Source organism: Monodelphis domestica, chromosome 2 (genome assembly GCF_027887165.1).
Source record: "Monodelphis domestica isolate mMonDom1 chromosome 2, mMonDom1.pri, whole genome shotgun sequence".
Lineage (NCBI taxonomy): Eukaryota > Metazoa > Chordata > Mammalia > Didelphimorphia > Didelphidae > Monodelphis > Monodelphis domestica.
The window spans coordinates 204,825,961-204,846,987 of NC_077228.1; the positions used below are offsets into that span (position 1 = coordinate 204,825,961).

Genomic DNA, 21,027 nt, shown 5'->3' on the forward strand with positions numbered 1-21,027 from the left:
TTGCCATTCCCAGGGAAGGCCTTTTAGCCTTTGCTCTGGCGTTGAGGCTGTTAGGTGTCTCTTCCTGGTCTCTTTCTCCCCTCCCCATGGCCACAGGCCTCACTCAAGCCCCCTGGGCTTTCCTCTCTCTCCCTGGGGTGGCGAGAGTCAGTGGTGGGCTGGGGGTTGGTCGAGAAGGCAGCCGCCCAGATGGCCAAAGCATGTCTCCCCATCTCCTCGGATCCAGTCCCCTCCCAAGGCCCGGAGGCAGCAAATGGACCTCATTTCGGAGCTAAAGAGGAAGCAGCAGAAGGAGCCACTCATCTATGAGAGTGACCGTGACGGGGCCATAGAGGACATTATCACTGGTGAGAGGATGGGAGCAAGCTCTAGGGGAGGGAGGCCAGTGAGCAGCACCTAGGCTGGACTCTGTCCTGTCTTCATACTTGCCCTCCTTTCTCCGGTGCCAGGGTGGCCGGGGAGGGCAGGGCCAGCTTCTGCACATCCTCTCTGCCAGCCCCTTCTCGGCCTGTCTGTTGTACTTTATGCTGTTCTGGCTTCTCTTTCTTCCCCCTCCTGCTTTTTCTCCTCCTCTCCTCCCCCTCCCCTCAGTGTTGAAGACGGCACCCTTCACTGCCCGCACGGGCAAACGGACATCCCGACTGTTTCTGGAGGCCGGCCTCAGTGACGAGAGCCCCCTCTAGCACCCTCCCCCCAGCCTAAGCCAAGGTACCTGAGGGCTGCGGGTGCCCCGGCAGGCTGACCCTCCCAAACCACATGGCCTCGGCAGTGACCCTTAGTTTTAGGAGGAGGGGATCAGATGCCACGGTTCAAGAGGGCCCCTGGGCCATTCAGGCCGGCCTGCTTGGGGTTGGGGTGAATGAGGCCTTGCTTCTGGTAGAAGCCCAGCTTCCGGGCGAGGTTTGCAGACTTCCTAGCAGTAGATCCAGGACTCCCCAGGAAGTGTCGGGACAGTCCCGAGTGACAGAGTAGAGGGATGGGCTCCTCTTCCTGGCATTCACCGAATGAGGTGATGGAGGCCCAAGCCCCGTGGGGGGAGAAGGGAGGGAGAAAATGAGCTCTGGGCCAAAGGCTGGGGCTAAAGGGCTCCCTGTACCTCTCCACAGATCTTCGGAATCAGCCATACCGAAGGTCGGACACTGGCCGGCGGAGTGGCCGCCGAAAGCCCTCCGGCACTCCCCTGCAGGTGACCTCGGACATCGCAGTGTAGCCCCTGGGCAGCGGCTCGGACCCCTCCCCTCCTCTCCTCCAGCACCAGTGGAGCCCTCGGGAGGTGAGGCCTCGAGGGCAGGGACAAAGCGCCTCATGTATGGGGTCAACAGAGAGTTCCCTTTCCCACCATTTCGGAAAGTAGTGCGCCCGGCACCTTTGGGAAGGACAGTCACGAGGAATGGGGAGAAAACGCTCGCTTTCCCGCTCTTGGGGGCACCCCCCCTTCGATGCACTTCCTCTTCTTACTACAGAGGGGCAGCACATCCGGGCCCTAGACCGTGACCCGGCCCAGCCCCACCCCCAATGCCAGATGTTGCCCCTCCTCTTTAACCTTTCATCTTGTAAGCCACGTTCAGTTATCAGACATGTGATTCCCGAGAATTTAGGGAATGCCCCCTACCCTTTGCCCTTGGCCTGGGGACTAGGGGAGGGAAAGGGGGGAGGGGAGAGGGAGAACCCCGGGGACTTATTTTTATACAAGGAACCAATAAATGGATTTGGAAGATATGCTGTGTTTTGTGCCAAATTCCACTCCCAATTCCCCCCTTCCCCCCAACTCCTTGACCTTTCCCCACCCCATCCCTAAGCAGACGAGATTCAGGCCAGGAATCTCTCTAAGGGAGTGTTTTATTGGTAAACATTTGGTAAAGAGTGACTCTGTGGGGTAGCAGGGGGTGGGGAAGGGAGTTGGCTCTGGACCAGGGTGGGTGGGGAGGGAGCCGGTCCAAGCTCTGCGGTCCCCTCCTCTGACTGTGGTCGCTGACCTAAGGGCTCTGCAAAGAAAGGAACAGCAATGGCATCAGGGAAGATGGCGGAGCGAAAGGTGGGAATGAGACGGAAAGCGGGCACAAGCCAGCTAGCCCCCTTCCATTGGCTTTTACCAGGGATTCGCCTAGGGGGCTCGCGCTGAGGCGGCTTGGGTTTGCAGGGCCTGGCGAGGTTGTTCAGACGGGGGCCTCTGCTTCGAATCCTCCTTTCGGTCGACCGTGTCCGAGAGGGCAGATTGGGCACATGAGAATAGGGGCCTTGAACATCTGGGGAGCGGGGAGAAGCCTTGTCTAAGAGGCGCTTTCCCTCGAAGCGGGGCTCCTCTCCTCCCCCCAGCCCACTGCGGCCATTCTCCCCTCCCGGCCAACTCATCCGTACTCAAGTCCCGGAGGTTATGCAGGGATCTGGCGAGCTGCCGGTTGTTCAGTCCGGCCAGGCGGGTGGCCTGGCAGAAGAAGCTGAGGCCCGTGTGCGATCGGGATCGGTAGCTTCGGTTGTGTTTGTGATTCAGGCCCTTCCACCAAGAGCTCATTCGTAACACTCTCTGCTTGTCTGTATAGTAACTGGGGGAGGTGGGATATGGGGTGGGGAGGGCAAGCAGGAGCAGGCCAGTAGGCAATGGTCCCCACCCACACCCAGGCCCCTGGATTCCTCGGAGGGGAGGGAACAAAAGCCGGCAACCCCCTACCCCCACCCCCTCTGCTCCTGCTTATTGGCACTATGCCTTTGGACGCCCCCCCCCCCTCCCATTCCATACTGGGAGTCTTGAATAGGCAGGGTGGGGTTGGAGCCGCTAGGAATCTTTAACAACTTTGGAGGATACGAGGAGAGATACTATGGGGGAACAAGGGGGAATTTATGCTTGGAAGAAAAGGGGGAGGAGGTGCCTGGGCCCCGCACACCTCACCACCTCCGCCACTGACTTGGGGGCCAGTGCCCCTTGACCCACAAACTTTGACATCATCTCGAAGAAAAGGGTTTCCAGTCCATGGGGATCATTGATACGACTGTTTCTCATCCGCCCTTTAATTTAATTAGGTTAATTAAATGATTTAATTAACATGCATTTATTAAGTGCCTACTACATGCCAGACACTGAGACAAAACAAGAAATGGTCCCTTTGCACTCTAAGGATTTATAGTCTCTCCAGGCGACAACATAAGCGCATGAGCATATACAAAATAGGGGATGTCTCAAAAGCCACAGTGCAGTCTTATGACAAGGTGATTTTGGAGTTGGAAGGCTGGGCTGGGGAAGGGGTCAGGAAAGACGGAAATTAGTTTATTCTAAGAGATGGAAGTGAAATAGAGGGTGTATTTCAAGTACAGAAGGGGAGTGGGGAACAGCTTCTGCAAAGGATCATTATTGGCAAGAGGTGGAAGGTGGAAAGAATGGCAGTAATAAGGCTTCTTTGACTTAATCACAGTCTAAAAGTTTGAAAGGCTGTAACAGAAGTTTATATTTGAACCTAGAATAGGAAACTCATAGTTTTTATTTTTAAATGATCAAGGTATGAATGGAGAAAGGAAGTGAATTTAAAAAATTTTTAAATTTTATTATCATGCAAAACACACTTTCATCTCGGTCACTATTGTTAGAGCACACTCATACTTAAGAGAAAGGGAGTGGATTTGAGAGATGCCCCACAGATGGACCTGCCAGCTGGATGGATATGTGGGGTGATGGAAATGACTTTGAAGTGGCAAACCAGGTACTTAAGACATAGATGGCAATGCTCAACAGAAGTAGCAGAGGTGGGATGGGATGGGGAATTTTGGACATGAGTTTGAGATGTCTGTGGGACCAATAAGCAACTGGAGATATAGAACTGAAACTCTCTAGAATGACTAGGGCTGGATTTATAGATTTGGGAGTCATAATTAAACCCATTGGGAGAGAAAATCAAGTGATAAAGACAGGGATAGAGAGGGAGGAGGGGAAAAGGGAAGGAAAGAGGTGGAAGAAAGAAAAGCCTAGAGTGGAACCCTGAGGAACATTCAGAGTTAGTGGGCAGGATACAGAAGATCAGCAAAGGAGACTAAAGAATGATATAAGTAGGAGAAGAACCCAAAGAGAATAGTCACAAAACCCCCAAGGAGAAAGAGTATTCAGAGAGGGTGGTCACCAGAGAAAATGCTGAATTGATGAAGAGTGTGAAAAATCCATCATATTTGTCAATTAAGAGATCATTAGTTATCCTGGAGAAAGAGCTGCTTCAGCTGAGTGAGCTCAGAGGCCAGATGGCAAGAAGTGAAAGGAGAGAGAAAGTGGAGTCATTGAGTCCATAGATAGCTTTTCCTAGGAGTTGGACAGTGACAGACAGGAGAAATAGAGGACAATGATTTTAGCGACTAGCGAGGGTTCTGGGTGTTTTGTAAGGATTGGGGAGAGTGACGGGTTTTAGTTTTTTGCCTTTTGGACCCCACTACCCATTTAAAAAATGCCTTCTCACCCATGCATTGGGCAAAGCGATGGTTGTCTGTCAGGATCCCAAGGAAGTCATCAAAGTCAACAGCACCATCACCTTGGAAGAAGAGAAATTGTGTGCTCAGGAGTTTGTTTGGAGGAGGGAGAGGATTGGTGGGAGGTGGTATAGGGTTGGAATAGGCTCTGGGGATCCACACTAAAACAGAAAATCCTTTTGCTCCTGAGGATGGGGGAAGAGCATCCAGTCTGAGAAGAAAAGTTCAGAGTCCCCACCCAAGGACTAACCAACAGTCATAAAACAACAAAGTAAAATAGAACATTTGCTGTGTGATAATTCATTGAGTAAAATCAATCAACAAGCACTTAGGCACTTACTACCACCTATTATGGCTTAGAAGTTTGTGGGGGCAGCAGAGGAAAAAATAAGATGTTCAGTGGAGGGGAGAGGGACATAGATAATTAGAGAAAGCTTTCTGGAGGGAGGGAACACTTGTATAGGCTGCAAAGGATTTAGTTTGGTAGGAGAGGAGGGGAAAGGAAGAAAAGGTAAGGTTAGGGTATAATGAGAGTAGGCTCTGCCAGCAGACATACCATCCAGGTCGGCCCGCCGAAGGGCCTCACACACTTCCTGAGGGCTCAACTGGATGCCAACAGCCCGTAGTGCCCCCTTCATGCTCCGCATGTCCAACTTGCCCTGGGAGCCCGGTTTAAACAGTTGGAAGACATCCTGGAAGGCTGATGGGGGTGGGGTGGGGATGGTGGGGGGGGAGTTGGTGCCTTAAAAACTTAAAATTTTAAGGGGAAGGGCAAAGGGGAGAGAGGGTTGGAAGTAGGGCATGGGAAGGGGCAGCAAGTTAGGTCCCATTTTAAACAATCCCAATAAATGAAAGTCTAGATTTACATAAAAGGTAATTAGGGAGAGCCATAATTCCATTTATAAAAGGGATTTGCCAAGTAATTCCTTTTAAAAAAATGACCTCATCTAATGCCTTGTAATTATAAATATATGGCTTACACATAGTTCTTTGTGAGTTTATCTGTTGCCTTCTATCCCAGCCCTGACATCTGTCTTCTCCATCCCAAGGGCTAAGATTGGTGTCGGCCCCACACCCCACACCAAGGGCCCCTACGCTCCAGATGGGAGCCTTTACCCTCACCTGCCACCTGCCTAGAAGTCAGAGGATGCTCGTACTCAGCAGGGATGTCAACAGGTGCAAAAAGACTGGAAATGTCCCGTCTCCTATTGGCAAGAGGGATGTCAACACTGACACCCAAGTATAGCTTTACTATGAATGAGTGCTCTTCCATCTTCATTTTTCAACCCCATACCCAAGTTCTAAGCAGTATTTTTCATCCTGGGGTCCACTTTCAGTCAGCCCCCAACTTACTGTTGATCTCCCCAATTCTTTAGGGACAGGAATATGGGAAGGCAGAGCTCCTTCTCATCCTTTTGAGGCCTAATTTCCATCCTTCCCCATACACCCTCTTATCCCCCAGACTCAGTCCTCACCTCTGAGGTTTGGCTCCTCCTCGACCGGTTCTTGCTCGAGCCTGATGGGCAGTCCAAGAAGCCAAAAGTTCTTTCTTCAGTTTTGGGGTCAGCTGTGTTGGACCTTCCCCAATTTCATTCTCCATAGACCCTGGGTCCATCTGGGACAACAGTGTACTGACTAATAGTCCACAGGAATTCTTCCCCTTCTTGGCCTTAAATCCAAATCACTAAACAAAAGTAGTCTCCCTCCATTGGGAGACAGCTATGGGGCTCAGTGGATTGAAAGCCAGGCTTAGAGATAGAGATCTTGGGTTCAAATCTGGCCTCATATACTTCCTAGCTCTGTGAGCAAGTCACTTAACACCCATTGCCTAGCCCTTACACTCTTCTGTCTTGGAATGAATACTTAGTGTTGATTCTAAGATGGAAGACAAGAATTTTTAAAAAGGGGTGGGTAGGTCTCCAAAGCAAGAATGCCTGACCCTGGTTCTCCTTCAGTTTTGGAGTTAGGGGACTTCAAATCCTATCTGTGTCATGGAATTTTGGGGCTAGTTACTCAAATCCTCTGGGCCTGTTCTCGTCTCTAAAATAGAGCTAGGGATAGGTCTGATGTCCAATGGTTGTAAATGGTATAAAACCTTCTCCTCCCCATATACCACTCAATTTTGTTTCTGGATCCTAAGAAAATGTGTTTTGAGCTTCAAAGAACAGAGACTGTTATGTCCTTTAGGGGCTTTGGGGGAAGTTTCAGAATGACCTAATACCCCTTCTCCCAATGTAGCCTCAAAAGTCCTGAAGGCTTAGCCAGCAGGAGTCCCGAGATCCCTTCTCAGTTTCAGTCTCATTTTCCATTTTGTGTAGTGAGTGCTCTTGGGGTGGGGGGGACCCAGGTTGGGAAGGTTATCTTGGTAAGTTATATATATGCTGTCTGAAATTTTGAGAAGTTCGGAGAATGGAAAGAATCCCATCTTCACAGCGCCATCATTATCTCCAGAGGAAAAAGGACGGTAAGAGGAATGTCTTACCTGAACCATTTCTGTATCACTGTGGATCTCTTGGCCCTCTGCCGGTGACCACCTACAATATGGATTCATAGAATTTTAGAACTAGAAGGGATCTAAGAGAACATCTAGGCCAGGGTTTCTTAACCTTTTTTTGGTATCACAGACTCCTTTTGGCTGTCTGATGAAACCCAGGGATATCTTCTTACAATAAAGTTTTCAAATACTTGAAGGGGAATGCCATTAGATTAGTAAAAATAATATTATCTATTTAAAGTCACATAAGTAATCAGTGGCAGGTCACATTGATCTCCAGGCCAAGGTTCTTTACATAACATCACGATGAACAGTCTTCCTGCCCCCATCTCCACTCCACCCCAAGCAATCATGATCCTGCTCCCCCCCCCAAATAAAAAACCAATCCAGAGAAATGGGTGAGAGGTAAATCCTAGGGGTCAGAGAGAAGGATCTTCTACCCTACCCTGCTCTTCTCTGCTCATATGTAGCCTCTGAACCCTCCCAATCACTCACCTCTGAATTTTTTCCTCTTCCCCCTTTGCTGTCTCATTTTCTTTCTTTGGACTTCTGGTCCCTCTACCCTACTTCTCTCTCTGCCTGCCATCCTGTGCCATATGCCAGGCTCCCCAGCTTCTTGACTCTCTTCTCTTTCCTCCTTTCATTTCCTTCCCCCTTCCCTCTTCTGCCCCTTATCTTTCCTCCAGCTTTGGGGCTGCAGTCGGATCTTTTCCACCCTAGGATTCTATGTACTGATGTCTCCTTCTGGCCCATGGTCCCCAGGCTTCCAAAGGAGTCGTCTAGGTAGGTATCTTGGTGGGTGGGAAGAAGGGAGTAGTAGCTCTGGAAGAACTTAATTTTTAAGATCTCCTTCTTCTCTGATCCCTCAGAGTTTGAGGCTTTTTTATCTTAAAATCCAAAGTCTATGAGATCCTAAAAAGTGCTAGCCCAGCCCACCCCACCCCCTGCTCTACATCTGCTTCTGCCCAGTTTTGTTCCAGATTTTTCTCAAAAACAAAAACAAAAAAAACAAAACAAAAAAACCCTCCCTGGGGCACCAACCTCAGGGAACATGGATAACCTTCCCTTCCACCACAAGCAGTAGAGGACTTTTTAGCAGAAGTGGTTTATCCACTTTAAATCCTTTTTGGGACACAGTTAAGAGTATAAATGATATTAACAATATAGAAATATATTTTGCATGATAAAATATGTTACCCAGATTGAATTGCCTGCCTCAACCAAGAAGGGAAGGGAAGGAGGGAGATAAGTTCAATCATATAACTTAGGAAAACTTGTGTGGAAATTTATTACGTGTAATTGGGAAAGAAAAATATTTTTAAATGAATATAAATGATAGGATCTATAGCTTTAGTCTGCCTCCTTTGTTTTTCTGATGAGAAAATGAAACCCAAAGAAGTTATAGAGACTTGCTCAATGTCATATAAATAGTAATAGACCAGGAATTCAAGTATCAGTCCTCTGACCCTAAGCCAGCACTCTTTCCCTCAATCAGTATCCTATACCTAAGCCCCTGAGAAGTAGCAGGAAGATTCCCTCCCAGAAATGTTTGGTCCTCACCTGTTCTAACCTACAACCCTATTACCCTATTATTCAAATAATCCGAGCAATCTCCCATTCCAGGTCATCAAAGGGATCATCTCGATTCTGCTCAATAATCTCTATCATTAAAAATTTTTTTAATTTATTTTTAAAACCATCTTGGAACTAATACTGTGTACTGGTTCCAAGGCAGAAGAGTGGTAAGGTAAGGGCTAGGCAATGGGGGTTAAGTGACTTGTCCAAGGTCACACAGCTAGGACATGTCCACTTAACTGTCCCAAAGTCATTATATATATTTAAAACCCTTATCTTAAATTTAAAAAATTTTTACTAATTAAGAAAATTTTTCCATTATTTATTTACATGATTCATGTTCTTTCCCTCCCCTACCTTCCATTTTAGAATTAATACTGGGTGTTGGTTCCAAGGCAGAATAGTAGAGGTAAGGGCTAGGCAATGGGGGTTAAGTGACTTGCCCAGTAGAGTCTACCATTTTTAAAAGAAACTTTTTTTCACTATTTTTAAAAAAACTGAGGCCTGGGAGGGAGTTGCCTCCTATACCATCCTGAGGACCCTGTTTTTCCTCACTTATCACCTAACTAAGCATGCCCTCCATGAATATCTCTGGTTTTTTAGGGCTCAGGGTTAACTTCTATGGCAGGGAGACCAGAAGAAGTGACTACAGGCAGAGATGGGAGTTAGAAACATGGAAAATACTAGCCAGGTGGGACCTCCAGGAAGGGAAGTAGAAGACTCCCTAAAAAAAACCCCACGAAAAAAGACCAGAAAAAAGAACGTCGCAGCTGGAAAAGAGGGAGCAAGAGCTCAAGGCTCCCTCTATCCAGGAGGCTCAGGACAAAAAAGAGGAGCCTGTGGGGAGAGCCACCACTGGAGGATTTTATTGAGCTTTGGCTAGGCATTTTTGAGATAGGATGTGAGGGTGACAGCTTAAAATGTATATGAAGGAATATTAGGTTCCCACTTCTGGTTCTTGGCTTCAAGCTGCAACATAAGAGAGACAGAGTCATGGCAGCCCCAGGCCCTTCCCACCACCGGAGGAGAGAAGGGCAGCCTCTCCAAGCTAGAGGCAGTGGGGCAGGGTGAATGGGTGGGAGGGAAATGGGGGAGTTAATATCCCCCCTACCTCCAAGGCTCTTGGGAGTTGGATGTCCATCTGTCTCAGTGTCTGTCTATTCCCACGAAGTACAGGAGGATGCGCTGGTCCGTAGGTTCTATACCCCCCTCCATGACCCAAACCTTGATTCCCTTCTTATCCTAGAGGTCATGTATGTATAACAGTCAGTTCTGGCACAGGCAAGAGCAAGGCAAGAGTTTGGAAGTGGGGTAGGGGAAGGAATCTATCCCATCTAGTCTGGAAGGGGTCTGAGTTCCATGGAAATCACTACCTTCCTTCCTTCTCCATCCCATATGTATGGAGAACAGCCGGAACTCTTGGCCTTGTCACCCTCATTCTCCATGGTTCCAGGGGTTCCCTTACCTTAGTTCCCATCACCTCGCCCTCCCCACCCCACTCCCCACCTCTGTAATTTCTATGTAGCATCCTTCTGTTTCCTTGCCTGGGGACCTGACCTTCCATCTTCTATCCCTTTTCTCCTCCAGGGAGCAGGAGGAGAGTGGGTGTTATAGAAAATGGGCAACTTATCAGATCCTCTCCTGCTCCCTCTTCCCAAGAGAGCATAAACATATACATATATATGCACCCAGATAAGGTCCTGAAGGCTGTGTGGGAACTAGGATTCTACTTACTCTTTCCAAGGTCCAGGTGGCACTGGAGACAAGGATGGGGTCTGGAGATGGTTAACTTCCCCTTCCATGGGTACTCTTTCTGAGACATAGCCTGGCTTCAGGGCAAATTCCTGGTTGATAGACTTCTGAGGCTCCCCTGCCTCTGGTGGCTTCAAGAGGGGCAAGGGCGACACTGTCTGCTCAGCTACTAGGGAAAGGTCTGTGGTTGACCCTTGGGTCATAGGTGACCTTGACTCCATTCTCAGCCCTGGGGAGGACTTGCAGGAAAGAGGAGCTTTGGAATCTAGTGCCAGTTCTGTAGAGGAGGAATTGCGGGAGGTCATAGTACTAGAAACTAGTGCCGGGGGGAGGCTGGCAGAGGTTGGGCGAGAGTCCAGCATTCTGATGTCCAATGGCTCCGAAAATTTAGCAGAGAAGTTTTGGGAAGTTATCGTTTGGATTTCTGTGGACGTATTTTCTGGTAGCAACGACTGAATTGGGGTTTGTGGTGGGAAACCTTCAATACCCAGGCTTGGGTGAGAGGTTTGTCCTCGAACATCTTCCATGAACATCTTGGACAATTTGTTGCCAGAGAGCAGGCTTTCCTTAGAGGCTTTTTCTAAAGATTTCTGGAAAGGCCACTCTCGGACTGGGGATGAGTGGCGTGCTATGCCCAAAGGCAGCTTGTGAACGGTGGGATCAGATGCCTGAATCACTTTGTCCATCCGGAAGAGGTGCTTGGAAGTCTGCACGAAGACTGATCGGAATGTGTGGTGCAGCCCATCCTTCACTGGTGTGGGCTCTGAGCTCCGGGGCTCGTGGGAAATACTTAACTCCAAAGTCCCCTTTGGCCCAACAGCTGTCTGGATCTGGACATCCACTCTGGGCCCCTTGGATGCGTTCCTTGGGGCCAGGTTGAATGCCAGATTCGAGGTTTGGACAAAGACGCTGACGGGAACAGGGACTTCATCTTCTAGCTCTGACTCTGATCCTGGGAGCAGCTGAGCCTCTGGTTCCAGTTCAGATTCCAAGTCTGACTCTGACTCCGATTCCAGGTCCTGTTCTGCTTCCAGCTCAAGGGTGTCATCTAATAGCTGCAGAGGGCAAGAGCCCATGGACCACCCTCCCTTCCCCAACCCAGACACACACACACACACACACACACACACACACACACACACACACACACACCCCTCCTCCTCCCTCCCCTTCCCCTACACCTCAGGGGCAGGTCTGCTCATCAGTTCCTCCTCCACTCCTACCTTGCCTAATGCCCTGGCACATTGCTTTGTCCCTCCTCCTTGGCATGTTGCAGGAGGGGGGGGCCAATGGCTAAGGGGTAGGGAATGAGGCACATACGGGGAACACAGCAATCAGAAAGGCACTGGGAGCTGGACACAAGGTCTCAGTGTGGGCAAAGGGCAGGCACTGGGGTTTAAGGAGGTTGCCAGTCCCTCTCAGGGGATGCCACCAGTCAAGTAGGAGAGAGGAGGAACGGAGAAAGGGGGTAGGTTTCAGGTTGGAAGCAGACACTACCTTTGATTATGTCCCATCCCAGGGGAGATCTCCCCAGAAATAAGGGTACCCCCACCCCAACAGCAGGGTGATTATTTCTGTTACCTCGATCTCATCTTCCACAGGCTCAGGTTGGGGCTCAGGGTCCTCAAAATCCTCACTGTAAGAATAAACAATAAAGTTGCTGCAGGGCTGGAGGCTGGGAGCAACAGTGTATATATGTGTGCATGCATGGGGTAGGGCATTGTGGCAGCCTCTTTAGGTTTCCTGGGGGCCCCTGGACTTTCCTCCTCTGCTACCTGACAGGAGCCTACTGGGAGGGGAAGTGATTGACCCCTAAGAGCCTCCATTAAATTCTGGGTCTGACTCTTCAAGGAGAAGGTTCAGAGGTAGTAAGGAGATGAAATCTCCTAGGCTTCTGTAACCCACCCAGGCCCCCCTCCGCCACCCGGCCCAGCCTAGCCCACTTCCCATGGGGGACCCCTCCAAAGATCATAAAACCTAAAAGGGAGGGAACAAGTGTGTGTGGGGTGGGTGAAGACAGGATGAGGAGAAGTCTTGCTCACCCTGCTTTTGTGCCCCAGTTTGCCACTGTCTCCACCATTGACTTGTTTGGAGCTGTGCAACTCTCTTCTTTGTTACCCCCCTCCTCCAATTCCTCCTCCAATTCCTCCTCCTCCTCCAATTCCTCCTCCAATTCCTCCTCCTCCTCCTCCTCCACCTCCTCCTCCAACTCTTCCTCCATCTCCTCCTCCTCCTCTGTGTCCCTCAAGGGGTCTGACTCTGACCCTTGCTGGCTAAAAGCGTTATAGCCTCCAAAGGGCTTGGTCTTGTATTCCTCCTTGTAGGAGGAGTTAGTGGGGTAGTGGAAAGCTGCCCTTGAAGCAGGTCTTGGACATTTATCCTCATCATCATAGAGGGGAAAGCTGTGGAGCTGGGCCCCAACACTTCCTTTCCCCTTCAGGATCCGGCTGTTAAGAGCAAATTGGGGTTATGGTGCTTTCTAGCTTGGAGTTTCTAAGTCTCCTGGGAAGCTTCCCATATAATCACAGAAGGTGTTGAAGAGAAGGCCTGGGGAGAAGGGAGCCCTTTTCTTCTCTTCTTCCCACTCCCCAGGTGGGTCAGGCTCAAGTTTCTGGAGGGGTGTGTGGGGAGGGGGATGAGGACAAGGGGGGAGGTGGAATGAGGGGTGGTGGACAGGACTGGGGTGGGGAGGGAAGGTGAGGGCTGGAACAATGGGATGGTGGGTGATATTGGGGGTGGGGAGGAATACTAAAGGTGTTAGGGGTGGGTCAGGGCCTCACTGTGTCTCCAAGACCTCCACGGACTTTTTACTGCAGCAAGGAAATCCGTTGACACCTAGTTAAAAATGGAGAAAATATGAGAAGTTCATTGCAGAGTGCTTCTAAGCAGTTGTTCCTTCCCTTTTAAAAATGCTTCCCTTCTGTCTTAGAATTGATACTACCTACTGATTCCAAGGCAGAAGAGTAGAAAGGGCCAGGCGATGGGGGTTAAGTCATTTGTACAGGGTTCACACGGCTAAGAAGTGTTCGAGGTCAAATTGGAACCCAGGACCTAGCCCATCTCAAGGCTTCTCTTGTCACTGAGCCACCTAGCTGTCCTGGCTTCCTTATTTTCCCTTCTTTCCTTCTACCTTTCCTTCTTTCCTGGGCTCTTCCTTCCATTTGGCTCAACCCTACCTTTCCTTTTTCTCATCTCAAATCTATTTGCCACCTCTACCCCATTCCTGGTCTCTCTATTATTATTCATTTCTGTCTCTGTCTTTGTCTCTTACCTCTACTCTTTGACCCCATTCCATTCTATCTTCTGTTCTCTCATCCTCCAACAAATGTTGATCTCAAAGCCATCTTCCATTCCCATCTCTTCCTGTTCTCTCCATTTCTGTCTCTCAACTTGATATCCCCCTTTCTTTCAAACCCTTACCATCTATCTTAGAATCAATACTAAGTATTGGTTTCAAAACAAAAGAGCAACAATGGCTACGCAACTGGGGTTGAATGACTTGCCCAGGGTCACACAACTAGGAAGTGTCTGGGGTCACATTTGAACCCAGGACCTCCTATCTCCTTAAGGAGCTTATCCATTCCATTGATTATCTATCTCTCTTTTGCAAACATATAGAAATCCTTGTTCATTTAGGGCCCATATTACACACTTGGGCTAAGAGGAGATCTTAACACACTTTTCTGTGTTTTGACCTCCTTTGTCTGTGGTAAAAAAAAAAAAAACAAACCTATGGCCTCCTCAGAATGTTTTCAAATACATCAATAGAATACATAGCATTATAAAGGAAACCAACCATATCGAAATATGTACTCAAAAAAGGTCAAGGATTCTAGTTTAAGAACCCCACCGCATACCTGATCTTTTCCTCCCAATTGCCTATGAATGCCAATTGCCAAATAACCCCGAATACTTTTATCTTACTCTTCTCCCTCTCCCCCACTCTTGTCTATCTGTCCCTCTCTCTCTCTTCTTCCCCCTGTCTCTGTGTCTCTTTCCTCCACCAATAACTGGGGAACTTTACTAGCTTTTAATGATCTAAATCCATGCTTTTCCTTATCTACCTATTTCCCCTTCTCCAACCCAAGGTTTCTTCCTAGCTTCCTGTTTATCCTTTTTCCCTTCATTCTCCTGACATCATCTAACTCCAGGATTCTAGTTACTTGATATGAGTCTTTGCTGGATTTGGGGGGGGGGGGCAGGGACGGGAGGGGAAGGAGCAAGCTAGAAATGTGCCATCTTTGAAGGCAAAAATCGGATCTTAGGGAAAGAATGACCCCTGGCAAAGGGAGACCCAAATTCATTATTTCCCTCCTTAAAGGTTTAGAATTCTTTAATATGGGAAACTCTTCATCTCATAATATGGTAGTGGGGAATTCTACAAAACTCACCTCCATGGCTATTAAAAGACAATGGGGGGGGGGAAGCTGGGTGGCTCAACAGGTCTGGGTTCAAATCTGGCCTCAGACACTTCCTAGCTGGGTGACCCTGAGCAAGTCTCTTCACCCCCATTGCCTAGCCCTTACCACTCTTCTGCTTTGGAACCAATACAGGGTATGGATTCTAAAATGAAAGGTAAGAGTTTTTTAAAATAAAATTAAAAAAAGACAGTGGGAACAGTTATAAGGCCTTAGAGAGAGTTGGATTTTTTCCCATAAGGCTGAGGTTAAGGAAGTGCCTTGTCTGATTGAGGGGTCAAGTTGGTGTTAAGGGCTATGGGAAGGGAAGGGAACAAGCATTTATTAAATACTGTGTATGTGCCAAGCACTGTGCTGAGAGCTTTTGACACAAATTTTCACAAACATTTTTACAAATAATAACCTTACTTGAGATAATAAAAATAGAGTGAAGCTGGTTTCTAGGAACGCTCTAGGACCAAGGTAGGGCTGTCTGAGCCAGGAGGAGAGGAGGCAGGAGAGCAGGGGCCAGGGATCCCGATTCTTGGGCATCAGATCTTTGGAAATGTGGCCACACGCCCTTAGTGCGTGACTGCTTCCCAGGCTTTGGGTGAGGAGGGAAGAAAGACTCTTCTAGTCTGATCATTTCTGTGGCTTCTTCAGGCAACAGAGCCCATTTTTGGTGGTGGAGGAGGAAGGGGACGACCATCATCCCAACTAGACCTGATGGGCATGGTGGTGGAGATTGTGAAGAAACACACGTCTCCCAAAACACCACCACAAATTCCATTGGTCCACTGAGGAAACTCAGTGGATGCAGGCTGACATTTTAGCATCAGAGAGCAGCCCAGAACACAGCAAATTGAAGTGACTCAGCCACAGTCCCTTTGGTCTGGGGTTCTATCCACTGAACCACCTTATCTGCCCCCAGGAAGCCTTTCTAAATGGAGGCCACTTTTCACTGGTGTCTGTTTCCCAGATAACTGGGGCCTCCACAGTCTAGGAGACAACAGCTGTAGGTGGGGGCTCGGAAGGAGCATTGGGGAGGAGTGCAGAGCTTCTGGAAGGGAGGGCGCTGGAGAGGTAGGCTAACTTACAGCCTTTCACCAGAGGGGGGCAGGATCTGTACTGGTTCTGGCCTTGGGCACAGGAGGCGGCTAAGAGGGATGCTGGGGGTGGGGTGGGGGTGGGGCTGTGCTGGTGGTGTGAGTGGTTCTTTCTGGGCTCTCTTCTTCCTTCTCTTTAAGGAGGTATGGAGAGCCGGACTTCAGTGAGGACAGACCTGAATTCAAATCCCTCTTAATAGCCCTGTGACCCTGGGAAATAGGGTAACCAATCTGTGCCACAGTAAGAAACAAAAATGAGAGGAAATGCTGGTGTCGTTGGCGCCCGTCTGTCTATCGGTCTAAAGTCCCTTCCAGCTCGAGCTCCGTGCTGGTCCTCTCATTTCTTCCCTTCCGTTTTGGAATGGATTTAGGGTACTGAGAAAGCGTTCCAAGACAGATGAGCGGTTAGGGGGTTAAGTGACTTGCCCAGGGTCACACCGCTAGGGGGTCCTTTCCCTTCTAACCCTGCCGTTGGGAGGGGGGGAAGGCCTTTGGGGTCCGGACCCTTGCTAGAGCCATCAGTACCGACTCCCCTCGTTCATGCCCCAGTGCCCCTCCTTTTCGCACCTGTCACCCCCATGCTGACTCCAGTGCCTGCCCCGAATAGGGGAGTGGGCTGGTGGCTGCGGCTTGCCCCTCCGCTTCCAGCGCGGTCTTTGAATCCTCGCCCCTCCTCTCAGGTGAGGGTAGCGGAGGGCCCTGTGGCGTCACGGCTCTGTGACGTCACAGGCAGGCTGCGGCCGGCCCGGAGGAGGCGGGGCGGGGGCGGGGTGGGCCCTCGCGCTCCTACATCCGCTCTGGCTAGAAGTAGCGAGTCTCGGCCACGCCGTAGTTGGGAGGAGGAGGGGCGAGGGTGATGGAGCGGCGCTGCAGTCAGTGTGGTGGGAATCGGAGCCAGGACGGAGGGAAGTAAAGGCGCCCTGAGGCCCCATCCCCCAGACCTGTTCGATTCACTTCTTTCCAGCCTCCAGATCTTTGACTTTCTCCTCTCCAGCCCCAATCCTTCAGGGTTGATTTTCTCACAAGAGATACCGCTAGAGGGAGACCAGCTCCCTGGGGTTCTTGGCTCCACACATTAATCCTAGTATCTGCATTATTTTCTAGTATCTCAAAGCACCCCAAAAGATACCACCAGCCCGGTGTGGGCAGCTAAGTGGTGTGATGCAGTATCACTGCCCAATTCGGATTTTGCCTCGTACGCTAGCTGTGTGGCCTTGGACAAATAGCAACCCCGATTCTATGCCACGATCAGTGTGACCCTATTTGGCAAGTCATTTAACCTCAGCCTCAGTTTCCTCATCTATAAAATGGGGCTAACAGCACTTCTCTTCCAGGGCTGTGTCAAAGGAGGAACGGAAATGCTTTGTAAATCCTACATAAGTGCTCTTGTTTCTCCATACACACACGAAATAAACTCTTTAACTCCTCTCATTTTATATTATCAATGGAAACTTTCTCCACCTTTCACCACGTACAGCCTTGGGTGACTGGCAAGGGTCCTGTACCCCATGCTAACCTTCAAGAGAGATAAATAACCCTCCTGATTCTCCCTGGTGGGGGGGTTGCTGCACCCCATCCCCATCAGAATTGCATTGGTTAGATTTCAGTCCATGGACAAGAAACAAGGGGCGTGTGTGGACTTCCTGCTCAGGGAGGGTTAATTATTTTGCTCAAATCAAGGCACCCAAATGAATATTTGCAGGTCCCAGGGTACCCAGCTGCTTCAGTTTCTAAGGGAGTCATTTGAAGGACAAAGAAAGGGCTAAATAGCTGTTTGAGGACCCCCAAATGCTTCATCCAGGGGCTCTTAGAAGACATAGGAGCGATCACCCCAAAACAGCCCAAAGAACTCCTTATATTGCTCAGTCACCTGACTAGGGTCTCAGAATTTGAACCCAGGGCTTCCTGATGCCTAGTACAGCCCCATGATGCTCTTCCCAAGACTGATAAATCCAAGAGCTTGGGGGTAGAATCCTTATTCATTCACTTGACCATTGTTTTAAAGGGTCTCAGAGCTGGCTCAAGTACAACATCCACGGACTCAACTGACCAAGAGAAGTTGGGTGGTGCAGGAGGCCATTCTGTGGTCTAATGTAGTGAATGGCAGGCTTCCCTTTGACTCTCCTTACTGCCTACTTGGCTCCTCCCTGGGCCAAGAGGAATTGAGCCAGGAGTGGCTGACACCCACATTCCTGTGTCACCTTTTCTCCATTGGGTGGCTGCAGAGGCAGGAAATTCTGTGCTGGGAGGTGTGCCCTGGCAGCTGCCTCTTGCGTATCCTTGGACTTGGAGGCTCAGGCCTGGGGCTTGGTTTGGTGTGTGTGGGGGCAGGCATTAGGCCTCTGAGGTGTCGGGTCCCATCTCAGCCCCCTCTCCTTCTGGCCGGCCTTGGATGGGGTCCAGGGACTTCCCTGCTGCTGGGTGGGGCACCTTGCTTGGTATGTGCCCATGGAGCTCCAGACTCTGCTGCAGAAGCCGGGGAGGGCACAACCTAAAGATTCTGAAAACACCCCTTGCATCAAATCAGGGCATTGTCCAAGAAGACTCCACCCAGAGGTCAAAGCAGATCTTAGGCCATTTGCCAGGAGGAAGGCAAGGCCCCACTACAATCAAAGTGAAGGAGACCTCCGTTTAGGAAAATAATCACTTTCAAACTTTATTGTTTAAAAAAAGGCAATTTACAACTCAACTCTGAAAAGCCATGCCCACATCTGAGGCCATTGATGGTGGCGGTGCAAGGGTGGTGTTGAAGCTGAGGTGAAACATGTGTCCTTTGCTGGGCAGCTGTAGGCTCTAGCCATTTGAGGTTCTTAATGGGGGCACCCAGGTAGAATGACCGGACAAATCCAGGGCCCTCCAGAGATGCTTTTGCCCTAGCCTTCACGGAGCAACCATCTTAATGCTCCTTAAGATGTCCCTCTTACAGCTAGAAGGGTCCTCGGTGGTCCTATAGTCCAACTCCCTCATATAGGTAAGGAGATCAAAGCTTAGAGAGCCTCATAGACTTGCATAGGGTCATACGAGGACGGCACGGAGATTGGATTTGGATTTGAACTGGTTGTCTGAAGCCAAACCCAGCCCCAAACTTTCCACTAGACCGTGCTACTGCTTATCTCCTCTCAGCCCCCTAAACTTAATTCTTCTCCACTCCTATCCCCATAATGGCACAGAGAGCTCATGCTGGGACCAGAGCCTCTGGACGAGGGCTCAGGATCTTCTGATGGGCCCCCTAACTGTGATGCCCCAAACCCGCATCTATAGAAGACCATCAGCCTTGGACAAGAGGAGGCAGAAAAAGGAGACTCCCATCTCAGATTAGCTCTGGGGCTGGTGGTGGCATGACTGCCCCTCCTCCTAAATGTAAACAGTTCACAGTTGGTTTAATGCTACAAGGCGCAGGCATGGTGATCAGAATGGGAAGGGAGCAGGAGCCAGAAGGTCTGTGTTGAGGCCTTGCTCTGCTCCTGACAAAGGCTAGAGTTTTCTGCCCCTCTCTTGGAATGGGCAGTGGGTGGGTTAGGGAGTAGGTGGGAAATCTTAAAGTTCATTCTGCTTAGAGCTTTACAATCTGTTGAAGTGTAAAAACAAAAAGTGAAGGGGACAAGGAAACCGACTTCCCCTCAAAGGGGGCAGCAATGCTGCCAAAGTGCTTTGAGAAAAAAGGCTGCCCAAGAACCCAAAGTGCTGCTGTCAGTGCTTAGTAGGGATGTGGACGTGGACGTGGACGTAGCTGTCTGTCTAAGCAGACAAAGGCACTGAGGTCCTGCAAGAAGGTGCCTTAGTGCCCCTAACCTCCCTGTTGAGTGTGAATGGAATCAAGGGGCTGAAGCTCGGGTCTGGCTGGGCCTGGAAGCTAGAGCCAATAAGGGCTGGCATTCTAAGGAGTGCTTGTCTTTGCAAAGTGCTTCCACTTATATTATCCCATTACTGCCACCACATCCTTAGAAAGGAGGGATTATTGCATCCATTTTTACAGATGAGGAAACTAAGGCAGAGGTGTGATTTACCTGAGGTAAATCACAAGGTAAATACAAGTATCAGAAGAGAACTCTGCAACTACCTAATGCTAACTCCTCTACCTAGGCCAGTAAAGGACCTCTCAAATGTGCTATAACCAGAAGCTATAGTCAGTCTGGCTTCCAAGTAGAAGGTAATCAGGAACGAAGAATTCATGAAATAGGTTATTTACTGCATGCAGATGGTGCAGAAAACACACACAAAGACATTGTGGGGTTCATATAGGCATCTGAGAATCATGCCACACATACTTTGTCAAATAGATATGCTTCCCCCAAAAAAACATGGAGAAGAGAATTCTACTAATGGGACATTTATGCCTTTGGTTTTTTTTTCTTTTTTCCTTGCATTTGAAAGTCTCTAGGCTGAAGAGGGCCCGAGAATATTTGGTATCACTGCAAGGCTTTTAATTGCAGTATAAGGTGAGCAGGCAGAGTGCTGCCTGGCCAGAGAAAAGGGAGTAAAAATGGAATGCCTCAACCTCCTCATTAAGGAAGCACCCCATCCACTGCACCAGTTGTTCTAACTGGAAACAGGTGAGCAGTTTCCGGATAATCATTCATCTGGTTCACACATCCACCTGCTGGGAGGAAAGCAGGACAAAGTGGTTGTCCCACATTTCCCATCAACTCCAGATTCAAAGCTGATCTCTCCCTATTGCTATGCCACACCATCTTTTCTCTGCCAAGAGAGGAAACTCCTTTCTATTCCTAGGAATGCTTAAATGTCTTCTTCCTCCTCCTCCTCCTCCTCCACACACAGCAAGGTCCATCAGCAGTTCATCAGCAGTTTAGTCAGAACCCAAGTGAAGATGACTACACATGCCATTTCTTCATCATACTGATGGAATTCTGGGTGGACCATTGGAAGTTTCCAAGTCCCAGCTTTCCTGTTTCCAGCTTTCATCTTTACTACCAGATGCCGAGTCCCTTGAAGAAAGCCAAGTTCTCGTCCTTTTTGGGTAGAATCAAAAGCTGTGGCTGGTACTTGTTCCAGGCCCTCCAAGGCTGATTTCTAGGTTTCCAAGCTCTGGGGCTGGAATGAGAGATGCTAGGGCCTATTCTCCAGCTGACCGTGCTTGACTCTCCAGGTCCAACCAAAGCTACAGTCAGGGGCTGGGGTGCACTGCAGGTCGATGCCTGAATCAGGTACCTCCATGTCATAGTGTACAGGCTGTCCATCCTTGGTCACCAGGCTGAATGCGGAGGCAGGGATCTGGGAATCAGATCAGAAGACAGAGCAC

General features: G+C 49.5%; 3 protein-coding genes across 19 annotated transcripts in view; 1 reads left to right on the forward strand and 2 right to left on the reverse strand.

Moving 5' to 3' along the window:
- Positions 1-1,719, forward strand: part of FMNL1 (formin like 1) — a 65,378-nt gene extending 63,659 nt beyond the window's left edge. For 4 of the 6 annotated variants that reach the window (XM_056816992.1, XM_056816994.1, XM_056816995.1 and 1 more), the window contains 2 exons: positions 227-347; positions 1,107-1,719. In XM_056816992.1, the coding sequence (XP_056672970.1) occupies positions 227-347; positions 1,107-1,210 (225 nt within the window). In that variant the 3' untranslated portion in view covers positions 1,211-1,719. Of the gene's footprint in view, positions 1-226; positions 348-591; positions 709-1,106 lie in introns of all 6 variants that reach the window. The other 2 variants (XM_056816993.1, XM_056816997.1) reach the window with 1 other exon arrangement.
- A 104-nt stretch (positions 1,720-1,823) lies between these two features.
- On the reverse strand, positions 1,824-16,486 carry SPATA32 (spermatogenesis associated 32). Of its 10 annotated transcripts, none has more exons than XM_056817002.1 (15): positions 16,335-16,479; positions 15,091-15,265; positions 13,045-13,099; positions 12,307-12,811; positions 11,846-11,900; positions 10,247-11,319; positions 6,926-6,977; positions 5,919-6,058; positions 5,566-5,672; positions 5,000-5,143; positions 4,434-4,505; positions 2,883-3,003; positions 2,359-2,543; positions 2,094-2,246; positions 1,824-1,985 (listed from the first exon to the last, which is right to left on the reverse strand). In XM_056817002.1, the coding sequence occupies exons 4-15, from the start codon at positions 12,483-12,485 to the stop codon at positions 1,840-1,842; spliced, it is 2,427 nt and encodes an 808-aa protein (XP_056672980.1). In that variant the 5' UTR covers positions 12,486-12,811; positions 13,045-13,099; positions 15,091-15,265; positions 16,335-16,479; the 3' UTR covers positions 1,824-1,839. The 10 variants fall into 10 exon arrangements, with proteins under 10 accessions (XP_056672980.1, XP_056672981.1, XP_056672979.1 ...); XM_056817003.1 differs by having other exon boundaries at positions 15,091-15,384; positions 16,335-16,438; XM_056817001.1 differs by lacking the exon at positions 15,091-15,265 and having other exon boundaries at positions 5,566-5,648; positions 5,919-5,959; positions 12,307-12,711; positions 16,335-16,486.
- A 1,911-nt stretch (positions 16,487-18,397) lies between these two features.
- MAP3K14 (mitogen-activated protein kinase kinase kinase 14) overlaps positions 18,398-21,027 on the reverse strand; it is a 51,291-nt gene continuing 48,661 nt past the window's right edge. For all 3 annotated transcript variants that reach the window (XM_007482487.3, XM_007482485.3, XM_001368346.5), the window contains exon 16: positions 18,398-20,999. In XM_007482487.3, the coding sequence (XP_007482549.1) occupies positions 20,835-20,999 (165 nt within the window). In that variant the 3' untranslated portion in view covers positions 18,398-20,834. The remainder of the gene's footprint in view (positions 21,000-21,027) is intronic.

Bases quoted from the DNA above. Each gene is read 5' to 3' on its own strand.
- SPATA32 (XM_056816998.1), bottom strand. The intron at 5,673-5,918 runs GTGAGGACTGAG...CTTGGGTGTCAG, and splicing joins GGAGGAGCCAAACCTCAGAG to TGTTGACATCCCTCTTGCCA. The intron at 2,247-2,358 runs GTACGGATGAGT...CCCGCTCCCCAG, and splicing joins GCATAACCTCCGGGACTTGA to ATGTTCAAGGCCCCTATTCT.